The following is a 26,128-nucleotide window of genomic DNA, read 5'->3' on the forward strand; positions in this document are numbered from 1 at the left end:
GCACACCTAGCAGGTTTGCTATAGAAAAACTTCAGTCTGTTAAACTTTCTCTTAATTCTGTTACAAATCAGTCACTTCATCAACAAGATTTCAAAATTCATGTGTTGTCAAACTCAGTAAAAAGTGAAGGAGTTGTTATCAAATAAGTCAAAATACTCACTTAAATTTTGAAAACTTTACTCAGTGTGAGTGTTTTGTTATATTTGTAGCATATTAATTTAGGTTTCATTAATTCTTAGCCTGTTTCCATTACACTAGGATATTACATACTTGAGGTACATTCAGTGACAGTAAACAAAGGTGTCTACTCTGATTCTATCACCTCCAAAAAGTGTGGTTTTGACCAGGAGATCGGAGCAGGCAGAACTCTATTATATAATTCATCCTCTTTTTAAGAAGGCTTCAGTATAACTTCCAGAAATTTTCAGATTCTAGGGCAACACCCTTTCACTTGGTAGAAAAACAGAGTACTGCAGATCTTATGTATCCAGAGTATTTATTTTGTTGCCTTTCTTTGTAGAACTGTTGGATGTGGATGTTTCATTTACACTCATCTGTCGGTTAGCTTTAACATGTAGCATTCTTTGTTAAACTATCCCTGTGCAACAGTCACTTGAATGGTTTGCTACTTGTAATGTTCAGTAATGTTATATGTCCAAAAATATTTACTTCTATGACTTTTTACTGGTTCAGTTACCATATTAATATTCTGTAACTGACAAATACGATTTTCATCTCATTACTGTTCTGTTTTTATTTTTTACAAACTCTTGAAAGGCACACTGTTAACTATGTCTTGTTACACTGAAATTTTTAATGATCTTTTAAGATTTTCATTTTTGAATGATTTTTATTGTGTTACGTACTTTGAGATTTAGGGGTTTGATTTTGCTGTTCCATGAGGTTGGATTGTAACAAACTTATTTAGGAACTACTTTTCATAGTTTAAGATCAGGGTTGAGGATAACACATTCCAAGCATTGGTGCTTCTTACTTGTGACAGTGTTTCTGGGCAGGATAAATTAACTACATTGCTCATAAAGCTAGCTGAACTATCTCTTAAAAATTATTTGTGGGTTTCAAGACATTGCAAGTTATTTATAATGCATGAGCTTTCTACATAGTATTTCCTTGCTATTTTCTGTTTCAGTTTATAGCTACCAAACTTATAAAAATCCCAGCTAATAGTCAAAAGGATGTTTAAGATGTCACAATGCAATCCCTGCGGAGTGGTTAGACTCAAATTTGGTAGGATGACAGTTCAAATACTCACCCACCCATCCATCAATATACAGGTCTTCCATGGTTTCCTAAATTGCTTAAGGCAAATAGCAGAATGTTTGATATTTGATTTATCAAACAAACGTTGCTTGTTGAATCTGACGTTCATCAATGCCTGTATAATTTTAAATTTTGTTTTTTACGATCTGGCCATAAATTCGTTTGCCTGACATGACTGTTTCTCATAAAATTTCTTGCACTCCATTATGCTGTCTGGTGCAGCAACCATATGTAGAATATTTGATTTGAAAACAGTCTTGGTTGCAACTTATTCTTTTATGAACAGTGCATTTTGCCTTCGTGGGGCAGCTTCAGATTACATTAAAATTTTCCTCTTACAACAAACAAAAAACCATGAAATGGTTCTGTGATAGACTCAAACACATGTTGTATTGGATGAACCCACAGAGACCTTTTCCTTTTCCAACATATTAAAAAACATAAAATGTCTCTGTGCTAGACTGACTCGTGCACTAAATCGGATGAGCTTGCAGACCCTTTAATAAATTTGTACCAGCTGTCCAGAATGATGTGATGGTAGGATTACACTTCACACTGAAGTGGAAGAAATTTTATGAAATACCAGGACGATTTGATTTAAAAGGACATGGCTAATTTCCTTCCTCAGCTTCATCTCTAGTACTATTATCATAGACATAACATTTTTCCCAAGCCATTACCATATGTGCTCATGTTTCGATCAGTTGTCTGTCATGCCTTTTTGAACATTGTCATAGCTGTGTCCCATAGTTTGTTTATTTTTGTGATAACATCTCAGTTGTGAGTATTATTACACATTTTTATTTTTATTGCTTTCGTTTGTTCCTATGTTCCAAAAAAATGATCATTCATTGTAAAATGGTTGTACCCTCAAACTTATCTTTATGGAAGTATTCTAGTGTGTATTCAGTCACTGCTGATTTTCTATGACAATGAAGGTGAAAACACAACACATGCTCACAACATCAAGCTCATTGCATCTAAACTATTTGCAAATGCTGATAAGTTATCTTTGGGGGAGGGGCAGATGGACTTGAAGTTCCACCTTTTCAGAAACTGGCTTGTTTATTTTGTGACCAAACCACATAATGGAATACATGCTGCCAACAAGGGAAGGAAATGTGGCCTTGTATGGAAAAGGATCAGAAATATTAATGATATTGTCATGACCAACACTTGTTGCCATATCAAAATAGTGCCTCTATACAGCAGTCAGCAATTTGATAGCAGCAAGGAAGATCACATGAAAGCTTTTGATTATGAAACAATTCATCAAGGCTATGTTTTTATTAATATTTTCAGAATTGCTGCAAGTTTCCATGTATGAGAATTGAAGATACCTGTGGTTTTTTAATAAATTTGTTTACTGAACCGATTTCTTAAAAATTGTAGATATAGCTGTCTACATTGTTTGAGAAGTTACACAGAGCGTTTCGCAATTAATACTATAGGCTTCTAGGAGTTATAAATGACTTAACAGAAAGTAAATGTCTGGAAATGTATGTTTGGATGTAAGATTGGATCACTTTCAGACCTCCTGCTTCATGGTATGCACACAGCGGGAACTGTGCTCTCTGTGTGCTGTACAGGATCCCATCATGTGGGCAACATTTTGAGTACTCTTCATCAGGTCCTGTTCTGTGTGCCAAATGACATCCTCTTCAAACTTGAGAGTGCAGTACATCCATGGAACAACACAGTTGACCCACCTATTTGCAAATGTACTAGTTTCTTGCAGCTGTTTTGAAGCCAGATGAAAGTGGTATGTGATGTCATAATTACCAAAAGAACTAATGATGGCACCCTCTGCTCAGTTTTGGGGTGCACCATGAAATGGGAGATTTGAAAGTGATCTGATCTTGAAACTTATTTTATATCCAAACAGTACATTTCAAGTCATGTGTTCCTTTTCAGAAGACTGTAATAGGAATTGTGAATCACGCTGTATTTCAGACATTGATGTACAGGCAGATGCTAGGAGAAGAGTTTCCCAAACTTTGCAGATGATTTAGAATATCACATTTATTGTTTTAAGTTTGTAAATTCTCCTCTATGAAATGAAAGTAAGAGAAGAATACTTTGTATTTTCAGGAAAGAGTGGCCAATTTACTAGGTGTGGTAGGCACAGATGTTCCTGTAGAACAAATTAAGAAACTGGTGCAGCCATATAAGGTTAGTGATCATTTGCAAACTGTTTTTCAAAAGTGCTGTGTAGTGAAATTTAAGTTAAGTGAGTCTGTTCTCAGCAGCCAGAGACAATGATCATGTGTGTGTGAGTTGTGTCTGTATGACTATGCACATAGGCATGCATGTGTGTGTGTGTGTGTGTGTGTGTGTGTGTATGTGTGTATGTGTGTGTGTGTGTGTGTTGTCTAATTCAGGTGAAGGTCTTGTGGCTGAAAGCTTACTTGTTCAGCAATCTTTTTGTTGTGCCTGTCTGTGACTCAACATTTTCACTAAATAATGAAGAGCAATCTATCCTTTCCATAATACTGTCATTATCCATCCTGGATTTTTCCATTGTTTGAAATTTAAGTTAATGTTTTTGAACTACATAATAATCACATAAGCAGGAAAACTAGAAAATTTGAAATTCAGGAAATGTTTAATAAAAGTTAAAATGTAAGCATACTTTATTTTAAGATTCTTAGAACCATACTGCAAATACATCAGTAGGATGTAGAATGCAATAAGAATCATTCATAATTGTTTGTAAGACATGTAGACTAATTCTTACAATAGTTACAAGCATTGTTAGAATCAGGTGATTAGATGGAACATTTGTGTGGTAACACTCAAAAGTTTGTTCCATTGTGCTGATCATGTAAATTTACAAAGTATTGCATTTAGTCAAGTCGTATATAATGGACATGAATTAGTTACATTTGTACTTAGAAATATTTACTGCTTTTTGCAGAGTGCTTAGGTTTTTTACTTCATCATTGAATTTGGCCGTTTGTGAATCACAGATAATTCATTACTTTTGCGTCTCTTTTTCTCTTCCCAGAACTTTTGCATTCTTTCACTTCTTGTCTTCTTCTGCTGTTCAGTTAATAAAACTCTGGCTCTAATTATAGGTGGTTTGTGTTTTGATATTGAAATCTTAATGCAGTTCCTTTGCTCATCACTATTGTATATTACCTGTGGTGTATACCAATCTCTTCTGTGTCCTTCTTGTCCTCCCCCACTAATTTGGTGGTCATTCTCAATCTGAAAATGAAATGAAAAATCTTTTTGGTAAATCTATTTTTGTCTGTTCCCAGATTATACCCAGATATTTTGAACATAAATTTTCATGTTTTATGTGCAATCTTTTTGATACATTTTTGTAAATCTTAATTTGTTCCATGTTTCATTTGCAGTTTACTGCAATACCAACATTTTTCTCAATATCCTTCATTGTTTTTTCACAAGTACTTGTTATTCTGTTTTCTTCTTTGCAGCATAAAAGACTTGGAACCATTTAATCCTGTTGGTTTGACTTTCTTTAGTCATCAGTCTTCTGAATGGTTTGATGTGGCCTGCCACAAATTCCTCTCGTGTACCAATCTTTTCACCTCAGAATGGCACATGCAACTGTCTTCTTCTACAGTTTTTACCCACTATAGCTCCATCTAGTACCATGAAAGTTATTCCTTGAGCTTTACCAGATGTCCTACCATGCTGTCTGTTCTTCCTGTCAGTACTTTCCATGTGTTCCTTTCATCACCGATTCTGTGGTGAAACTCCTCATTGCATACCTTATCGGTCCACCTAAGTTTTTCAACATTCTTCTGTAGCATCACATCTCAAATGCTTTGATTCTCTTACGTTCTGGTTTTTCCACAGTCCATGTTTCACTCCCACACAATGCTGTACTCCAAACATACATTCATAGAAATTTATACCTCAAATTAAGACCTAGGTTTGATATTAGTAGACTTCTGTTGGCCTCTCTTCATCACTACCAGATTGTGAGCTGAGTCTGTATCTGTTCCAGGGTAAGCCTTACTATCCGGTATCTGATTTCAGAATCTCTGCCTGGCCAGTTACTTGAACTTTTCCACTCACTTAACAGCTCCATGTTGTTTTTTATGCCTCTTTCTGACAGGAAATATGATATAGATATCTATATTTATTTTTTTATTACTAGTTTTCATTTGACGAGCAGATCATATTCAGGTGCAGTACTGCAAAATTAATTTTACCAAGTGGCTGTTTTCTTTCATTATAACGGCAGTGATCATAGTTTTACCAAGATGTAAGTCTTCAGTTATGTTTTATCTTTCTCTCTGATGTTTATATTCTATGTCCCTTGACTTTTTACAGTTTCAACAACAGTGATTATCCACCATCTTTTGCATATTATCTTAGTTATGAGTAAATTTATCAGTAAAGGCTAAAAATTAAATGATAGATTTATTCCTATTCTCCGAAAGCGTATTCCTTTTATTGCTTCAGCTCTCAGAGCTGCTTCCCAAGTTTGCAAGATTTAAATACTAACATGCAATGTCATGGTCACTGAATACTGCCACAAGCAAGGGTGCTCACAGTGTGGCATTGTGGTTACCATCACTGGTTGGCTTGCTATGGGTCACCAATTCAAACCTAACCACCAGCATTTATTTGTTAACTGGTGTTTACTTTTTCTAGAATGTTCTTGAAATATCTGATTTTTAAATTTTTCATATATTCTGAAGTATTTAATGTGTGCATAAATAACAGCATTCTGGAATATTCTGTGTTTGTGTAAATGACTGCAATCACTGCCCAGGAGTTCAATTCTGTTGTGACTGTGCACTGGTGTCAGTGATATACATGGTTCCAGTTTTAAGTGTTGTACTGCATTAATGGCCCTGCCTTTGGATTCGGACTTCTTTATCTTTTTGACATGAAATTGTTTGGTGGAGATGCCATGTGCTTCAAAACATCTACACCACGATGGCTCCAACTAGACAACATAAAAACTGCCACCTACGCATGGGGATGAAGCGTAATACAAGCAGTACGTTGTTGTAAGCTCCGTATATTCAGGGTACAGATGGATTCCAATACATCCATCAGTGTTTTCCAGAGACACTAGTCAGGACCTGGCAAAATGGCTGAGAAGATTTGACCGACTCACCAAATACAACAAGTGTGTGACATCATGTTTTTGGCAAATGTGTACTTTTATTGGATGGCATAGCTCAGCAGTGATTTAATATTAATAAAGAGAAACTCAATAGCTGGGGAAAATTCCAGGTTGAACTGAAGAAAATGTTAGGTGACAGTAGCAAGTTGCTTAGCAGAAGTGTGATTTACATAAGAATATGAGGGTTGGAACTTTCACAATGGCAACTATTTACTTACTGCTCGTACAAAATAGATACATGTTTCAAAGTTTTATTGACCTTCAAAGTAGTCACCATCTTTGTGTATAACCCGCTGCCAGCGATGTGGAAGTCGTAGGATACTCTTAGCAGTGCCAGTTGCGTTGACAGTTCGAGCGGCATGGTCTATTGCCCGACAAATTTGTAGCAGTTCTGAAGCGAATGCCTGAAGTGTTTCTTTAGTTTAGAAATCATGTTGAACTCATGAGGGCTTAAGTCAGGGGAGTGCAGTAGGTGGTATCACACTTAGCAGCCCCATCAGTCAAACGTGCTTGAACATTGTCCTCCAAAATGATGGTCAGTTCCTGCAGAAAGTGTCATCACTTCTGTCTCTATGGTGTTCATTTTTGGAACACATATCTATTTTGTATGAGCTGTAAATAAATAGTTGTCACTATTAAAGTTCCAACCCTTGTACATTGGCCTGGTGCTGCCTTATAAATCTGAATGTGACAGACATCAATAAAATCTCACACATAATGAAGGGCATCATAGAAGACATGTATCAGGCTCTTCTGGCAAAGAAAGTCACAACAACAGAGTAATTCATCATTGATGCCATTGAGTAAAGGAAATGCAACAGAAAGAGATGGATGAAGACCAGCTGCCAAATATGATCCCTGTGGCAGTTGTGGAAGGTCACCATGAGCTTGTCTCCCTCATACATCAGATAGTAAGGGAAGAGATACAGCCATGTATGACAGTCAGAAACACCAGACTGAATACACAAGAAATAGCAGCCATGAATGTTGAACCAACGTGTCAGGAGATAATTCAGACTGTAAAGAAGAGATGTATTGATCTGTGACACCAATCTCTGCCACCAGTCAAACATGCCTTGAAGAAAGGACTCTGCCAACTTTATCTTACTGTGCAACCATCAAACAACTTAGCATCTGATCAATGCAGGGACAACCAGGTCCTCCACTAAGTACAAAATCTCACAGAAAACAGACATTTGAAGACAAATAACAACTCAACTTTAAGTTTTCATACCAGTGGTATGTTGGGATACTGTAGAGAGAGGAAATAAATGTTTGATGATTATTATGCTGTAACATGTCAACCATCACTACAGTCCTATCATGCCAGGCAACTGCAGATAATAATAGCCAACTTTTGGGACAAAGCCCATCACTGCACCCTGGTTTTGTGATGCAAAAGAGATTGAGCTGAAGATCACAAATGGGAAATACCTTCAAACAGCAGTGACATGTGTTATTACAAGAATAACTATCAGTGAGCAACCTGATGAGTTTGTCGTTTTAACAGAATGTAGTCATATTGTTATTCTCAGTTGGGACTTCTTACAGGCATTACAAGCAGTCATACACTGTGGAAGGTCAGAGCTCCAGATTGACAAAGCTATTCGAATGAGCACACATAACAAACACTGGTCTGCGCAGTTGTTTGCCAGTGAAGACTTTATCCTACCGTCATTAAAGAAATGAGTTCCAGTCATCAATCGAAATGCTCAGTTGAACTGTGAAGCATTTGTTGATTGTAAAAAGCTATATAGGCTCACAAAGAAATCTGAATGCCAGCAGTGATCATAAGCATTGTAAACAGTCAAGGATAACTTTGGATAACTAACTGCCACAACCAGCCACAGCTCATCCCAACGAGTATATGCCCAGGGACAATTGTACCAGTCCAGGAAAGGCAGCTTAGTGCCATTGACAGAGGATAATACCCCCGCCCCCCCTCCACACACACACAACAATTGACAGTGCAAATGAGTGAGCCACTATCGAACTGCCAGTAGGGTATGGTCTGACCAAGGAACAACGTCATTGAGTGATAGCCATTCCTTGGCAGTTTTTGGATGCTTTCAAATCGGGACTGAAGGAAAGACAGACCAAGCAGCCCATGGTAAAACACCATGTCAACCCTGGGGATCATACACCAATTAGCCAGTGCTCATATACACTGTCATCACCTTAACAACAGATAATCTGCGAGGAAGTGAAGAATATGCAGCAACATAACATCACAGACCCTTCAGAGGGTCATTGGTTCTTTCCTATGCTTCTTAAGAAGAACATGGATGACACATGGCGTTTCTGTGTTGGTTACTGATGGCTGAACAGAATCTAAAAAAAAAAATATTTCTATATATTGCTGCGCATTGATGAGATGCTAGACTGCTTGAAAAGAGCAAAGAATTTCTCATCTATGGACGTGCAGGCAAGCTTTTGGAAAATTGAGGTTGGCAAATCTGCTTGGGAAAAGACAGTCCTCATAACTCGTAATGGACTCTGTGAGTTTGAAGGTTGCTATTTGGATTGTGTAACGCCCCAATCACCTTCGAACATATCATGGACAACCTGCTTTGCTACCTTAAATGGACAATGCTTATATGGTATCTGGAGATATTGTCATTTTATTAAGACATTTGAAGAATATCTAAGCTCCCAAACAACCATGGTGAAGTATGTTCACACTGCAGGTCTCTGCCTCAGTCTGCTTAAGTTCTTCCTCACCACACAAGAAATAAAAATCTTGGAGCACCTTGTGAATGGTGAGAGGGTCCATTACAATCCAGAGCAAATAAGGTCAGTCACAGAGTTTCCAACTCCTCAGCACAATCATGATGTGAGAAGTTTTTTTGAAATGTGCTTTTACTGCTATGATTCATAAAGGGCCTCTGTACCAAGGCATGTCCCTTGCAAAAGCTACTGCAGGGAGATGCTAGGTTTTCCTGGAATGAGTTGCAAGAAAGAGCTGTCCTTGTTCTTAAGTAAGTGCCAACATCTTTTCCAATTCTAGTATTGTTCGATGAGAATTCTGAGGCAGAACTTCGCACCCATGCTATCAGTTTTGAAATAGGAGCAGTTCTAATTAAGAATCAGGAAGCTGCTGGAAAGGTGGTAGCTTATTCTTCCAGAGTACTCTCCAAGATGAACTACTCTACAACCAAGAAAGAATGCCTTGCAGATGTTTTGGCCATAAATGAGTTCTATTTGTGTTTATTTGGCAACCCATTCACTGTTATGATGGACTACCATTCTTCCCGCTGGCTCACAAGCCTGAAGGATTTGTCAGACTGACTGGTAATGTGGGCACTGAGGCTTCAGGAGTACGTCATGATACTCTACAAAAGTGAACGCAAACCCAAGGACTCTGAGTGTCTTTCAAGGAATCCTTTGGTAGAACAACGGTAGTGTGGATGAAACTACAATCATTGCTGCATTAAATGACGCTGCTGAAAACCTTAGAAGCCTTGAAGAAGGAGGAACTGATCAAGGGAGAATTCTAATTAATTAATTAACAGAGTGTTTGTTATATGAGAGGAACAGAAGTCCATTGGAGAAAAACAGATGCTTCTCATCCCAGCTCATCTATAGCCAGCTATCCTGAAGTTTTTCTGTGATGCTCCAACATTTGATCACATGAGATTCATAAAGACTGGACTGAATCAAATGTAAGCGTCACAGGCCATGGCACTACCAATCCATTGGACTGCCACTGCCACTGGCAATGATGGAATCATGTGCCCCAGTTACCTCCAAGGCATTTGGAACCCATCCCATCTGCAGCAGTGCCATTGAACAAATTGGAATCAACCTCTTGGTGGTGATGTTCCCAAAGTCGACAAGTAGGAATCAATGGATAATAGTTGGCACTGACTACCTCACCTGATATGCTCTCTCTAAAGATGTGCCAACTGCTGAAAGTCTAGAAATTGCAAAGTTCCTTATAGAAGACATAATTTTGAAGCACAGAACACTCAGTGTGGTGATCTTTGATTGTGGGAATGTTTTCCGGTTGAGACTAGTATAAGAGGTAATTACACATTGGGACATAAACTACAAAATGACAACTGCCTACCATCCACAGGTAAATAGCTTCACATAATGATTTAATAAGATGCTGGCAGGTTTGGTTCCAATGTAATTAATGTTGAACACAGGGATTAGGGTACAGCACTGCCCATTGTGACATTTGCATACAACACAGCGAAGCAAGACACTAAAGGCTCCACACCATTTTTTCTGCTCCACTTTTGAGAGGCCGATACAAGGATGGATACACTGTTCCTGTTCCAAGTGAATGATACTCAGGATGCCCCATCACAACGGCCAATAAAGCAAGACAGCTGGCTGGCATACAGGCTGTGGTCATCTAGGAGAAGATCTGAGAGCACTTCAGTGCCAAGCATTGACCAGTGAGGTGCAGTTCTAGAGATTTGGTTTGAAGTTTCACACCTGTCCAGAAAGTAGGACCATCAGAAAAGTTACTAAAGTGCTACTTTGGGCCATATCATATCCTCCCTCACTTGTTGAAGGTCACAGATGAAGTCAAGGATTACAACTTTTCATCAAGAAAACAAAAGTGTGGAGCCATCATCCATGTCCTCCATGTGAAGTTCTGCTACAGTGCAAAGGTGCAGATAGATGATGGGAGGTTCAACGAAATTGAAGAATCACTCAGTGATCATGAAGCTTCAATGGGAGGTGCTACCTTCAATACTCATAATAGTAAAGGAGAACTAACAACTTGATTAGGATGTGAGGAGGTCACTGTCCCTCCAGGAGGACGAGCAATGCCACAACGTACGACACGTGCATTTGGCACTCACTGGTTGGTGTATGGGGGCTGACCAGTCCAAACTTGATCACCAACAATTATTTGTTATATAGTATTTATCATTCCTGAAATTTTCTTGAACTATCTTATATTTGAAATGTTTCTATGTTCTGGAATATTTGATGTCTATGTAAATACCAGCATTCTGGAATATTCAGTCTGTGTATAAGTAACTCCTCTCTCTGTCAAGGAGTTCAGTTCTGTTCTGGCTGTATGTTGGTGTCAATAATAAATCTGCTTTCAGTTCTAAGTGTTGTACTTCATTGATGATCGTGCCTTATGGTTTCAAACTTGATTGTGATTTCCTTGTGACAATTATTTCATTAAAACTGATTACCAGTTTTGGCTTTTCAACAATCATCAGATCTAAAAATTTTAGCACAGACATGTGTAGTCAGAATTGACTACACACCTATATGTTGCTGTTAAATTTGTAGATCTGATGATGACTGAAAAGCCGAATCTGGTAATCAATTTTAATACAATGTAATGTGCCCAAGACACTAATTTTTATAATATAGCACAGTATAGACATCACTGGTCTCATCAGGAATTAAAAATGACCTCGTTTCATGGTCTCATGACTTACTTTGTAAGAGTGCAGTGTCTATGACACTTGTACTCGTGGCTAGCTGGTGAGCCTTAAATTCTAGTATTTTTGGTTGTTACAGGTCTTTTCTGGCAGGTGACATTGTCATGTCATGCCCACAACACTTGAAGCAGCAAACCCTGAGAGACAGTCTGTGGTTGTGTGAGTCAGAAGTTGAGATTGGCTGAGTTAACATTTGGGCACAGAGTTACAGGAAATCAGTATGTGAAATTGATGGTGGAAAGTATTAAAGCTGTTATATTGAGGGGTATATTATTATATACACAAAGGTTAGTTACAAATGGATTAGAGAATCTTTGGAATTGAGCAGAAATAAATCATGGGGCCAGGTGTCAACTTATGCAGTTTGTGTGGACATCCATTATTCGTATTGATAACAGGATATAGAATAATTTATAGCTGCTCTTTAGAATACTTATAATCAGGCTGGGTGAACCAAAGCGAATGAACTATTGCTTCTCTGGAATAAATGGACTATGATTTGCAAATTATATCACTGCCAATGAAAAGGGCATAGTTAGATGTGTCTTATTGTTAGAACATTAATAAACAAAGTTGGTGGACACCATCTTTTACTGTCAAGAGAACTTCCCAGCTCTAGTTATTAATTTTGTGTTATAGTTAATTACAGGCACTCGTGGGCACTGTGCACTTGGCTTTCTTCCTTAGCCAGGCATGAACCTTTCGTAAGTTGTCTCCTTTTGAAAGATCTGATTGTCTTCAGAATTAAATTAATGTTGTATTTCAAGAAAAGGAAAGGGAGCTTACAAATGGCACCCAATGTGACTGACAGGATGCAATCTTCAGATTCAAAAATCCCAGAAAGGAACTGAATAATTGGGAACTATGCAAGACAACAGCAGGGAGGGTAGCATATATGTGAACTACAATCGTTACTGACACATGTGGAAAGAAGTAACTTACAAGTGAACCAGGGAACACCATTATTACTTCAGAAAGAAGATGAACCGCACTGGTATGAGTCATCATTATCATGGCATATCAACGATAGCAGTGCAATGAGCTATGTTCTCAAGCTAAACAAGTTTTAACTTCCTCATACTTTTCAGAAAATACTACAGTTCATTTAATTTGTAGGCAACTGGGTTTTTTGTAGGTAGACAACTTACAAACACATCACTCCTGGCTAAGGATGGAACTGCATGACAGCAACTTGCAGTGTGACTGTAATTAAATACAATACAACACAAAATTAAATAATGGAAAATCTGGGATGGAATGTAAAAATACTTTTGTGTTAGCAAAAGAGCCAACACCGTGTTACAAATGGAGGCCGAAATGCACACGTTTTAGCTCATGCAGGCTAGTGTGAGGAGAGAAGAACTATACTGACGTGAGGTCTGGAACATGACAAGGAATGAGAATTCAGAAAGCGGACATAATTAGTTTGATACTTAACTTTAATCCATTAATGATGAACGTCGCTCTTGACGGTACATGATTCACAATATTGTCTGTTCAGAAGACATAGTAACTGAATATGGCGCCTTGCTAGGTAGTAGCAAATGACGTAGCTAAAGGCTATGCTAAACTGTCGTCTCTGCAAATGAGAGCGTATGTATACAGTGAACCATCGCTAGCAAAGTTGGCTGTACAACTGGGGCGAGTGCTAGGGAGTCTCTCTAGACTAAACCTGCCGTGTGGCGGCGCGAGGGCTGTTTACTGCTCCGTGCAGCTTGCCCGGTAGGCTGGTTAACCTGACACACGGCTGGCAAAGTTTCAAATGATTCCTGAGCAAAGTCAAGTGTGTCCTGCCGATCCAATATGTCCATCACTTATTGAAGGGAGGGATTGACTAGTTTCAAAATCTGTACCATTATACGAACATCAGAAAAGTTCTGTGCAATTGCATCACGTACCATAGTATCTGAATATGGGAGTCCACATTGACACTCAAAAGAACAATCCCTAGTAAGGCCTTGCAAGGTTGCAACCCACTCCCAATTAATCTGGCCTGCCATATGTTTCGTACAAAAGAAGGTATACCGTTTCGCAACTACATTGACTGATTGTTTGAAATATGCATCTAATGCAGCCAAAATTTCTTCGTAGGACAGAGTTTGACTAACACACGGTAGGTTTGCACACCGATGGACGACAAAAGAAAAGGCTGCCGCTTGTTACCTTGAATACTGTAGGCGGCGAGATGGAATCCAAATTGGCTTAACCACTCCGTCCAGCTTTCCAGTGCAGCATCAAAAGGTCTGAAGGTTGGTGCAACTGCGTGTGGTGGCTGTGTTAGCAGTGGAGTGACGGCTGCCACATCGTTTTGCATTGCACGTTGACCCTGGACGAGCTGTCCAAGGCATCCAGTAATGCCTGCATCTGCTGATTCTGTAAGCGATAAAATTCGGACAGTACATCTGGAGATTGTGGTGAAGCCATTCCACAATGAAATCAGGGCAGTCGCAACGACATATGTCAGTATAGTTAAGAACATCATTTTTTACTCCTCGTCACCAATTTTGTGTTAGCAGAAGAGCCAACACTGTGTTACGAATGAAGTCCGAAATGCACGTGTTTTAGCTCATGCAGGCTAGCGTGAGGAGGGAAGAACTATGCTGACGTGAGGTCTGGAACATGACAAGGAATGAGAATTCAGAAAGCGGACATAATTAGTTTAATACTTAACTTTAATCCATTAATGATGAACGTCGCTCTTGACAGTACATGAGTCACAATATTATCTGTTCAGAAGACATTCTTGAAGATATGACTTATAGTAACTGAATATGGCGCCTTGCTAGGTAGTAGCAAATGACGTAGCTGAAGGCTATGCTAAACTGTCGTCTCTGCAAATGAGAGCATATGTATACAATGAACCATCGCTAGCAAAGTCGTCTGTACAACTGGTGAAGAGTGCTAGGGAGTCTCTCTAGACTAAACCTGCCGTGTGGCGGCGCTCGGTCTGCAATCACTGATAGTGGCGACATGCAGGTCCGACGTATACTAACGGACCACGGCCGATTTAAAGGCTACCACCTAGCAAGTGTGGTGTCTGGCAGTGACACCACAAATACTATGAAAAGGATAGTTGCTAATCAGCATACAGTTGAGATGAGATGCTGATTTGCAGATAGGCACAACAAAAGGACTGTCAGAAAATTAGCTTTCAGCCAACAAGGTCTTCATCAGAAATAGAGCGCACACACACACACACACACACACACACACACACACACACACACACACACATACATTTATTCACCCAAATGCAGCTCACACACACATGACAGCTCTGGCTGAGGCCAGAGTGCGATCAGTAGCGTGTGATGGGAGAGGCAACCAGATGGTGGAGGTAAAGAATAGGCTGGGAGGGATAGTAGGGTAGGGATGGGGGACGTTGAGTGCTGCTTGTGGGAGTGGTCAGTGGTCATTTGTGTGTGAATCACGCGCGCGTGTGTGTGTGTGTGTGTGTGTGTGTGTGTGTGTGTGTGTGTGTGTGTGCGTGCGTGTGTTCTCTATTTCATACAGAGGCCTTGTTGGCCAAGAGCTCACTTTCTGACATCTTTTTGTTGTGCCTATCTGCAACTCAGCATCTCCATTCTATGGTGAATAGCACATATCCTTTTCATAATATTGTTACAACACAAAATTAGTAGCTAGTTATGTCAAGCATCCTCTGCAATAAAAGACGCATTGACTTAGCTTATTAATCATCATACAACAGAACATGCCTACCTAAGTCCTTCTCATTGACACTGATGTAATTCACTAATCAAAGTTCATTTTTATTCATGTTGGTTCAGTACCAGTCTGTTTGTAAGTAAAGTAAAGGTCAACTACAAGTTATTCTATGTGCTGCTTGTATCCACTCTAACAGTAGGTATTCACACAAATTGCATAAGTTGACATCTGGACCAGTAAATTTATTTCTGATTAATGCGAAACAATTCTACAAGTCACATACTTTGGTTAATCTTTGTGCATCAAATAATATATGCCTTGGTATACCTGCTGTAATATTTGCCACCTCATCTTTCACATGTCCATTTCCCATGACTCTGTCCTCAGATGTTAATCACCCTATCTCAAATTCAAAGTCTCGTAATCTGTCCCGGATGGCTCACTGCTGTAGGTATTGTCAGCATAACACATCATTGCCCCAGCTGCCAGAAAAGACATGTAACAACCAAAAATACTAGTATTTAAGGATCACCAGCTAGTGTGTTCTAGGCCATTGAGTGCAAGTGTCAAATACACTGTGCTCTGACAGCTTCTGGGCAGTACTGAAGAGGATTTGTGACAGTCAATTTCCTTGCTTGACCCCTATCAGTCTTCGAACAGCTGACATGGAAAAACTTTTACGAGAACTATTCAGAAAGTAGGGAACCTTTTGCATCTGACCCTGCTAGGTGCGTGCCGATCGCATATATTTTGGTATATGTGTGCTCGGCAGCTCAGTCGACATCCATCCGTGACAGTGGAAACATCTCTGCACGTCTGGTTTTTTCGATATTCGAATTTGAAATGTGCACTGCAATCGAAAATCTCGCCAATTGTTAGGTACGGTCTGTGTTAGGATTTTTGTTGGTAAAAAACCTAAAACCTACAGAAATTTATTGTGAACTGTGTGAAGTGTATGGAAGCAATGTAATGAGTGAATGTTCCATCCGGTAATGATGCATTCAGTTTAAAAATGGCCAAACCAACGTTCATGATGAAGAGAAGAGTGGACGCCTGAGTATTGTGACTGACGATCTTGTCGCTAAAGTTGATGAAATGATTCGTGAAATAAACCGTCACTTCACAATAATAGAGCTTTCACTTTCTTTTTCACAAGTTTCACGGACATTGTTGTTTGAGATTGTCACTCAAAAGCTAGGCTACCACAAATTTTGTGCACGATGGGTGCCTAAAATGCTTACAGACCACCATAAAGAACATTGAATGGGGGCAACGTTGACATTTCTGGAGACCTACCACAAACATGGTGATTCATTACTGGATTGAATAATAACCGGTAATGAGACTTGGGTGAAACATGTCAGTTGCGAGACAAAATTACAGTCCATGGAGTGGGGGCACACAAGGTCCCCCCAAAAACGAAGAAAATGTTTGCAAACCTTGACAGCAAGGAAGTTGATGGCAACAGTGTTTTGGGATAGGCAAGGTGTGCTTTGTATTGATTTCCTCGAATGTGGAGCAACCATAAATTCTGCCTGGTACTGTCAAATTTTGCACAGCCTTAGAAGAGCAGTTCAAAACAAATGCCGAGGAAAGCTGACGTCCAAAATTTTGTTTTTGTACAACAGTGCAAACTGCTCTAAAGAACTCCTTAATTCATTCAAATGGGAAATTTTCCCTCATCCGCCGTACAGCACCAATCTCGCACCAAGCCACTGCCACTTGTTTTCCACGATGAAGAACTGGCTTGCAACACAGCACTTTGATGACAATGCGGAACTCCAGGCAGGCATGACTCACTGCCTGAAGTCTCAGGCGGCAGAATTTTATGACAAAGGTCTTTTGAAGCTTGTCCATCGCTATGATAAATGCCTCAATGTGTTTGGTGACTATGTGGAAAAGTAGTATGTCAGTCGCTCTTTCAGATGTATATAATAAAATGTATTTCTTGTACTTAGTTTTTTCTTAATGCCAAAATATTCCCTACTTTCTGAATGGCCCTCATATTTTCATTATTACTGTGAAATACTCCATGAGAGTTGTATAAGCATATTGGCTGTGGACACATTGTATTTCAGATAGGGAAACCGGTGTTTTAAAAAAATAATGTTCAATGAGTGAAGCTTATTATCAGTGGATGAGTTTGGATTAGACTGGATACTTTGTTTATGTCATAGACTCAAATCAGAGAGACTTTCAAGGATGTGAAATATGTCGGAGCAAAAAGTATAGTATACATATTTTACACATGTATTGATAAGCTTAGATTAGATTTAATTTTAGCTCTACATACACAAAGTGAAGCAGTCCTCAGGAATGGCCACATCAGTTCTGGTAGCTGTACATACACAAAGTGAAGCAGTCCCGAGGAATGGCCACATCAGTTCTGGTGGATCATAAATACTTTAGGAGTGAAGGGGACCATTCAACAAAAAGCAGAAGCAGCATTGATTCATCAAAAGAAAGAAATTGTGAACTTGTGGATGAATCGTTTCTTGAGCTAGAATACGAACTCTCTCTCTCTCTCTCTCTCTCTCTCTCTCTCTCTCTCTCTCTTCAAAACTAGTTGAGGAAACCAATGTTGCTTGGGTATTTATCTGTACATGACACTTCGTACACATGGAGTTTATTTTTGACTTAAAAAGCTTATTTGTATATGACTTTTAAAGTAGTATGATTGGGTAAAAAGCTTTCTTGTATAAAATGTTTAAAGCAGTATGATTGGTGACATGAATGAAGAGCTTGTTTGCTTCACTAAGGTGGGAGAGTGCCATGTAGAGCTGGCTGTGCAAAAATCAGCTGACACTAATTTTCATGCTCACAAAACACAGTGTCTGATCTTGTGCTTTGTTTATGGTCATGACATAACGTAAGTTCATAGGAGTTGTACATATTTAAAGCAGAATAATAAATTGTTAGGAATAAGTGAAATTTGGGGTATAAAACTCACTCACATGCATCACTTACCATCAAAATGTCTGCTTCTATGATGTTACATTGGACAGAAGTAACTTTAATCCTCTGTGAGTGAAGGGTTCTTAGTAGTGAGATAATGCATGACAGTCTTGATCACAGTTATGTCGTGCTTCATGTTTGGAAGGTGTTTCCAAAGAGCAAGTTAAAGCCAGATGTTCTTGAACCATACAAAGTCTCATCGATTCTTGAGACCACATAGTCATCAGTTTCTTAGCCATTCTGGTGTATTCAGTAGGACTCGACTGCTTTGTAGGTATTTATATTAGTATGAAATCAAAATGTAATGATTGGGCACCCAAACCACAAAGCAAAGTTAATCAGTTCTTCAGTTCTTTTTTCATAGCAAAGAATATAAACAAAATCTATCAAATGAAGCAAAGCAAGTTTTTAACATAAAGTGAAATTAGTAAATCCATATATCTTAGCCGTGTAAATTCCCTGGTAGTTTGTATTCATAAAGATAAGATTGCAGTGCCTAATTCTGTCACTGATGTAAATTTCCAAAATTAAAAATAACAGCCTGTCTGTTGGTTCTTTGATATACTATGAAAGTAACACAGCCCTCTGTTGGTTCTTTGGGGTACTATGGCATGATGGTTAACCTCCAAGATACTAAGCTCAGCAGAAAATGTTACGTAAAACTTTTAAGTTATGATAACTTTTCTTTCCATGATCTGCTTTTGATGAAATAAACCCTATATGCTGCCCCAAGTTACACTAAAATTACCTGTGAAAACTTCATGAAACATTCATCTGGTAGTTTTAGAGTGATGTGTTCAGACAGACATGGCGGTTTTACAGTTTTATTATTAATATTGATAAAAAGGAAATGCAGATTACCCTGCCAGAATTCTTCTTTATTAATTCAATATTTTTTTGATTCGTATTACCCTTATTTGCTTTAAATAAAAAAGAGATGTTGAATTAATCTTATGTAATTTTTTGTGCTTTTTTCTTGAATAATTAATTTTATGTTATTACACAATATTATAAACTATGTCTTCAATAACAGCATTTAAATGCGCTGTTTGTCAGTCACATCAGCTGAAGAGTTAATGATAACTGAAATTCTTCTTTGCAGCTTGGTGTCAATGGCTACTCTTTCATTATTAACAACAATGGTCATATATTGTACCATCCAGATCTCCGGCCGTTGGTAAAGTATTGTTAATTAGTAACAAAGTTTCTCCATACATACATTTCATATCACAAATTATAACAGTTTTCAGTATTGAAATTGAGTCCCACAGCTTGTATATATTTATTAAAACTCGCATTGTAGCACTGCTAGCTGTGATGAAATCTTTATTATTACTATTGAGTTCGATTGTGTCACTATCACCAAACATGAGATACCTGATGATGATTGCTGGTCATGAGGTTCTTGATGATAATCAATAACATTCAAAAGTGTTAGTAATAATGAAGATTTTCATAGCAGTTGATTTCTTAAATTTTGCATTGCTTTTAAATTCAGTACCACCCAAAACCTTCACACACCTACACACCTGTACACACCTGTACACACACACACACACACACACACACACACACACACACACACACACACACACATATGCAAGGCAAGAGTAGAAATGTGACTGTGTACAATTGTTAGTCTACATTTGATCATCTGTCTGTCATAAAGAATACGTGAAATACATTGAAAAGGAAATACACAACATTATTTTTGATCAACAGCAGTTTTTATTTAAAAAGACATTTCTCACATTACAATATTGTATGTCTTAAGAACAGGCATAATTAAGTTTCTACATGGGAAGTCTTTGATTTAAATACACTGCAGAAACAGAATTGAATGGAATCAGTTGTGGAAAATGTAGCTTGTAGTATACTATTTGATTAGCAATCATAGCATATTGCAAAAAATGTAGTTTCTGGAACTTAAAAATCCATGTCCTTTTCCATGTCTGTCACTGTAGATCAAGAATGGAAATGGTCAGGTAAGTTTCACATAAGAGAAAAAAAAAACTAGATATTTTAATTTGGTAGTTGGAATATTTTGCTACACTGAAGTTTTAGGCCCTGTGCTTCTGAATGACTTTTGTTTCTCTGTATCATTTGCACTCTTTTAGTTTTTTATACAGTCATTTTTCTGCTAGATCAAACAAGAACACAGTGTAAGCAGGGTGCAGCTTGACACGGTCACTTCTATTAATGCTAGGCATAACATTGCAAAGTGTTATGAAATGGAATGAGCATGTTAGGTTGGTAGTGGAGAAGGCCAATGTTCACCTTCATTTTATTGGGAAAATTTTGGGAAAGTTTAGCTCATTCATAAAGGAGACTGTTAAATTGTTTGGGATCCCCACCACGTCAGGTTAAGGCAAGAATCGAAGCAATTCAGTGGCGGGAGTTAGATTTGTTGCAGACAAGTTTGATCAGCACACAAGTATTATGGAAGTGCTTCATGAAATGAAAAACGGGAATTCCTGGAGGGATGATGATGCTCTTTCCACAAGACACTATTCACAAATTTAGAGAGCCGGCCGCGGTGGTCTCGCGGTTCTAGGCGCTCAGTCCAGAACCGCGCGACTGGTACGGTTGCAGGTTCGAATCCTGCCTCGGGCATGGATGTGTGTGATGTCCTTAGGTTAGTTAGGTTTAAGTAGTTCTAAGTTCTAGGGGACTGATGACCACAGATGTTAAGTCCCATAGTGCTCAGAGCCATTTGAACCATTTTGAACAAATTTAGAGAACTGGCTTTTGAGGCCAATGTTTATTTCACATAAGGACCGTGAAGATAAGATGTGAGAAATTACGGCTCATATGGAAGCTTATAGACAGTCCTTTTCCCTTGCTCTGTTTGTGAATAGATGTGAATTTGGTTTTCTTCTGCTTTCTTGGACTCTGTTTTAATCTATCCGTTTTAAGAAATTGTCAGTAAGGCTTTCTTCTTTTACTCTACATGGTAATGTAACAATAAATCCATTCAAAATTTTGTAACATTACAACTTGTTCTGTTATCTGTAAATATTTTCTGCTGTTACAAAATCTATATAAATGTGACACAATGTCTGCAAGTTGTTATAGGATTGATTTGTGGTAATTATAATGAAATACAAATCATATCTCAACAAGGAATCAATGCATTTGTCTCTGGGAAAGAGCAGTGTCATGAACTGTGGCTTAAGTTTAGAAAAATAGTTGGTCAAGCACTGGATAGATATTTACGTAGTGGAACAAGATGAGATGGACCCACCATGGTGTGTAGTCTCTGTCAAGAAACATGTAAATGCACAATAAATATATGACAGAGCATTGGGTTATAGATGAAAAGATGCTAAATAAAACACATTTAGCTGTCAAAAGGGCGATGTGGGAAGACTTCAGTGACTACTGTAGTAGAATCTTATTGGAAGCCCTCTCACAAAACACAAATTTTGGACTTATGTAAAGACTTATAGTGGACCCTCAGTTAGTGTCCAGACACTCATGAACAATTGAGGAACTGAAACTGAGGTTAGCAGAGCAAAACAGAAATACTTTACTCCGTTTTCAAATGTTCCTTTACAAAGTAAAACTCAGGAGTAATTCCCCAATTTAATTATCCAATCATCGCAGAACTGAGTGAAATAGGTATTAATGTCAGTTGTGTTGAGAAACAGCTGAAGTCATCAAAATTAAACAAAGCCCCAGGGTCTCATGGAATCCCTATAAGATTTTCCACTGAAATTACTAATGCATTAGCCCCCTTTTGAATATAATATACCAATGATCCTGAACAAAAAAGTTGCCAGAATATCCTGCTATGGCAATGGAGCACAGTGTGCAGCCAGTGTTCCAGTCCTGAGAAATGTTGGCAGAAAATAACCTGATGGCCCTAACAGGCCAATGGCTTCAGGTGGATTAACCTTTGTCGAGGGATATAGTCGATCAGCAGAAGAAATTCCATTGGAATACATGATGATCGAGGGTAACAGCTTCATTATTTGTGCACGTGGGCCCCACTCTAGATACTATCTGCTATGGTGGTGTGACCCGTGTTTGAGAATGCAGCTCTAGTGCCATAAGCAGTCTGAAAACTGCACAAGGAAGGCAACAGGCAACCGCATCGTACTTAATCCACAGGAAAGTCTTTAACATGACTGTAAAACTGAAAAGCCATGGCCCCCAGTGGGCAGGGGTGCTAAGAACCTCTGGACCACTCATGAGACAGATAGCGACTTGGAATAGCTGCAGCTTATTTCATAATGGAAAGACTTACAAAGCCATCAGAGGGGTAGAAAGACTTCAAGTTGAGATCCTTAGAATGAATGAGATGTGCTGGCCTAATTTGGGAAAATGTTAATGGTTAATTGTTATCAAGTGTATTATACTGGCAAAAATGGTCCCTACCATTTCAATGGAGTAGTGTTCATAGTTCATCCAGTTATCAAACAGACTGTCAAGAAAGTTGTACCTGTGTCCTGTAAGGTCATTTTCTTCCTGTTCAATACAGAAACTATTCTGCAGAAAGTTATCCAAGTGTATGCACCAGTGCATCGGATGTTGGTTTTGATTCATTTTTCCACCCAAGTCAAGACAGTCCCGTCTTTCACCAAACCTGCAGTGATGGATGATTTCAGTGCCAGGTAGGCTGTGATTGACATGCTGATATGGTAGATAATTTTATTTTAGAGACTGACAATGATGAGAAAATTGGTCACCTTATTTTGAGTTGCCTCTACATCATCTCTATGCGTGGACAATCAAATTACTGCATCCTTGTCTAGAAACAATTCAGAAATTCCATAAGTCATACCGACACATGAAAAACAGTGATCAAAGTTTACAAAAGTTTATTGACCAAAGAAAAAAATGTCAACTTCAATGATAATAAAATCACAATTACAGTATCTCGCAGGCATGAAGACTGGACAGTAAGGTGATTCCAGAGTCTGACCAAAGTATCACAGTTAGGGTCTTCTTAGACAAATACATGTATTTGGAAAATGTTATAAGTCCAAATAAGCTGTCCTGAATAACACCAGCATATGAGCATAAATGTTTATCCAGGATACAGTCTGATTGTGCCAAGGGAACAACGATGAAGGCTGAATACAGCAGTGTCAGTCCATATGGTGGGCTTTGAGCACATCCTAAGACAAGTAGGCTAGGCTAGGAGAGGTTCTCAAAGCCGGAAGAACTGATATGTGTGCTCTGGCACCAAGTTTTATTGTGGTCATCAGTGGAATACTCATGGCACTATGTTTTTGCCATATGGATGGTGGATGCAAATAGGTCCATTGGAAGGGGTGGCCTCTGCTAGTGCTGGTACCACCAACTTGTGTCCATCCATTACTGCGACAGGGCGAGTCTGTGACACTGAAGGCTGCAAGCATGCCTGAGGTGCCCAGAGGTTTGCCAACTGCTTCTGTGAAGATCTCTGGTATTGCATACCTCCCCCACCAGGAAAGAATGAAAAGTTGCAGCCCATCTTGATGTCCTCATATGGGTGCTGGACTGCAGTCAGTGCAGCATCCAAGTTCATGGGGATGTCTTCTGGTGTCACTGTGGTGGAGGCAGGGTTCTGGCCCTGGGTTGCATTGTCCATATCCCAGTTGGCTGTCCTGTCCTCTTCCATTTGGTTGATGAGGGTGGTGGCTCTGGAATAGAAACCAGAGTTATACCAGTGTCTGTTAGACCAGGACCCAGGCATTTTTGGAGCTGATGGATGTGCTTCTGGCAGGTGACACTGTTAGCCAAAGTAACTTCCTCCATAGATTAGTTAAGGATACGGGAGATGGTGGCAGGTAGATATTGTTGTCGGTCCCAAGAAAATTTAAGGGCCCACACAGGGTTTTGAATGGTAAAGTGATGGTGCTGAGTGGCTTCAGGGCCAGACTGAGGATGCAGAAGAAAGAGTTGGAACTGGTGAGAACATCCATGTAGTTTCTCTGCTGGAGAGGAGCTTTCCTGGGAAGTGGCTTGATAGGATACGGAGAATAACAAGAGCCTGTCTTCCAATAGATGGTGCTGATGGAGTTTTGTCATTTGTGTTTTGAACGTCCTAATGAATCTTTCTGCCTTGCCATTGGAAGCTGGGTGAAAGGTTGATGTGTGGATCAGTTGAAAGCTACTTTTTTCTCAAAATTACATGAACAATGTAAATATCAACTGTCTGAAACAATTGTTTTAGGAAGTCCTTCAGCAGCAAAAATATTTGAAAGAGCATGGATGCTGCAGTCTGAGGATGTGTCTGACATTTTGGAGACATAGGGAAATCTGCTTACCACATTGACCACAATAAGTCAGGAGAAGCCAAGGAAAGGTCCAGCAAAGTCAATGGGTAGGCAGGACCAAGGTTCAGAGGTGTCAGGCTAGTGGTAATAATGGTGAGGGGAATTTGCCTGTTTGGTTTGGCCTGTAGGACAGGAAGAGACTAAGGTGGTAATGGTGGTGTCCATGCTCTCCCATACACATTCTGCCCTGTGAGGCATTTAATCAGGATAGTGCCTGAGAGTCCTTCATGTAGGAGCTACAACACCCGTTACTGTAAGGTTGTTGGAATAACAGCACCATCTTGCATGGGATGGATATTGTGCAGCAATAAGATTTCATCTGAGTGATGCCAGAATCCTTCAGTTTCTGATTGCTGATGCCTTTTCGGTGTGGGGGCCATCCGTTCTGGACAGTGATGCTGACTGCCCTAAATGTGGGATCCATGTTGGTTTGTTGTGCGGTGAGTTCTGCAATGAGCAGGAGGCGACAGACAACCTAAGCCAGAGTGATGTCCAAGTGAAAACACAGCCCAGATTTGTCATCGACACCTTGTCATTGCCTACAGGTAAGTGAGATAGCAGGTCTACGATGGCATGCTGTGATGTTGTTTGATATGGGATACCTTATGTGTAGACAGAAAGATGAAGGGCTGTGTAGTGCAATTGTGAATAGTGACCATTGAATTAAACCACAACAGAAGCAGTTTTTTTGTCATGAATGTCAGGTGGTGGCCATAGATGTAATCATGGAATTTCTTTACACCGAAGATGATGTCCAGGGCTTATTGTTATATTTGGCTGTAATTGCATTGTGAAGTAGACAGGAGTTTTGGACACAAATACAATTGGCTGTTCAACTCCATTGATGATGTGAGAGAGAACCACCCCCAGACCACAATCTGAGGCGTCTGCTGCCCATACCAATGGGTATTGCACATCATAAGCCATTAAGCATGTGGGATGCAGGAGTGATTGCTTGAGCTTTGAGAGTGCCATGGCACATTCTAGGGTCCATTGCCACTTGACATTTTTCCGCAATAGTTGGTGTAGTGGTTCCATGATGGCTGCTGCATGTGGTATAAAATGCCTGAAGTAGTTCAGGTGTTTTAATGCAGAATGAAGCTGAACTGTATTTGTTTGTGTGCATGGATTTCGAATTGTGTCAACATATTCTGGTGTAAGATGAAAACCAAAGGCCATGAATAAGTATATCCTAGGTATGTGACTTGAGAGACAAAGAAGAGACACTTGTCTTTGTGCTATTTTAGATTGGCCTCTTGTAGCTCTGTGAAGAAGGCCTCCAGGTTGTCCAATAATTTGTCACCCTTGCCTGCAACTAGTAAGTTGTCCAGATAGTTGACTATACCAGGAAGTGGCTGGACCAGTTGCTCCAGGCGCCTTTGAAATATAGTGGAAACTAGCAGTTCTGAATGGAAGACGATTGTACT

At 39.2% G+C, this 26,128-nt stretch overlaps 1 protein-coding gene across 1 annotated transcript in view; it reads left to right on the forward strand.

Annotated features, from left to right (window-relative positions):
• The window catches only part of LOC126187970 (voltage-dependent calcium channel subunit alpha-2/delta-3), an 865,148-nt gene that overhangs the window by 602,783 nt on the left and 236,237 nt on the right, over positions 1-26,128 (forward strand). Inside the window, exons 11-13 of the mRNA XM_049929356.1 lie at positions 3,373-3,453; positions 19,538-19,612; positions 20,400-20,420. Of these exons, the coding sequence (XP_049785313.1) occupies positions 3,373-3,453; positions 19,538-19,612; positions 20,400-20,420 (177 nt within the window). The remainder of the gene's footprint in view (positions 1-3,372; positions 3,454-19,537; positions 19,613-20,399; positions 20,421-26,128) is intronic.

Source organism: Schistocerca cancellata, chromosome 5 (assembly GCF_023864275.1).
Source record: "Schistocerca cancellata isolate TAMUIC-IGC-003103 chromosome 5, iqSchCanc2.1, whole genome shotgun sequence".
NCBI classification, from domain to species: domain Eukaryota; kingdom Metazoa; phylum Arthropoda; class Insecta; order Orthoptera; family Acrididae; genus Schistocerca; species Schistocerca cancellata.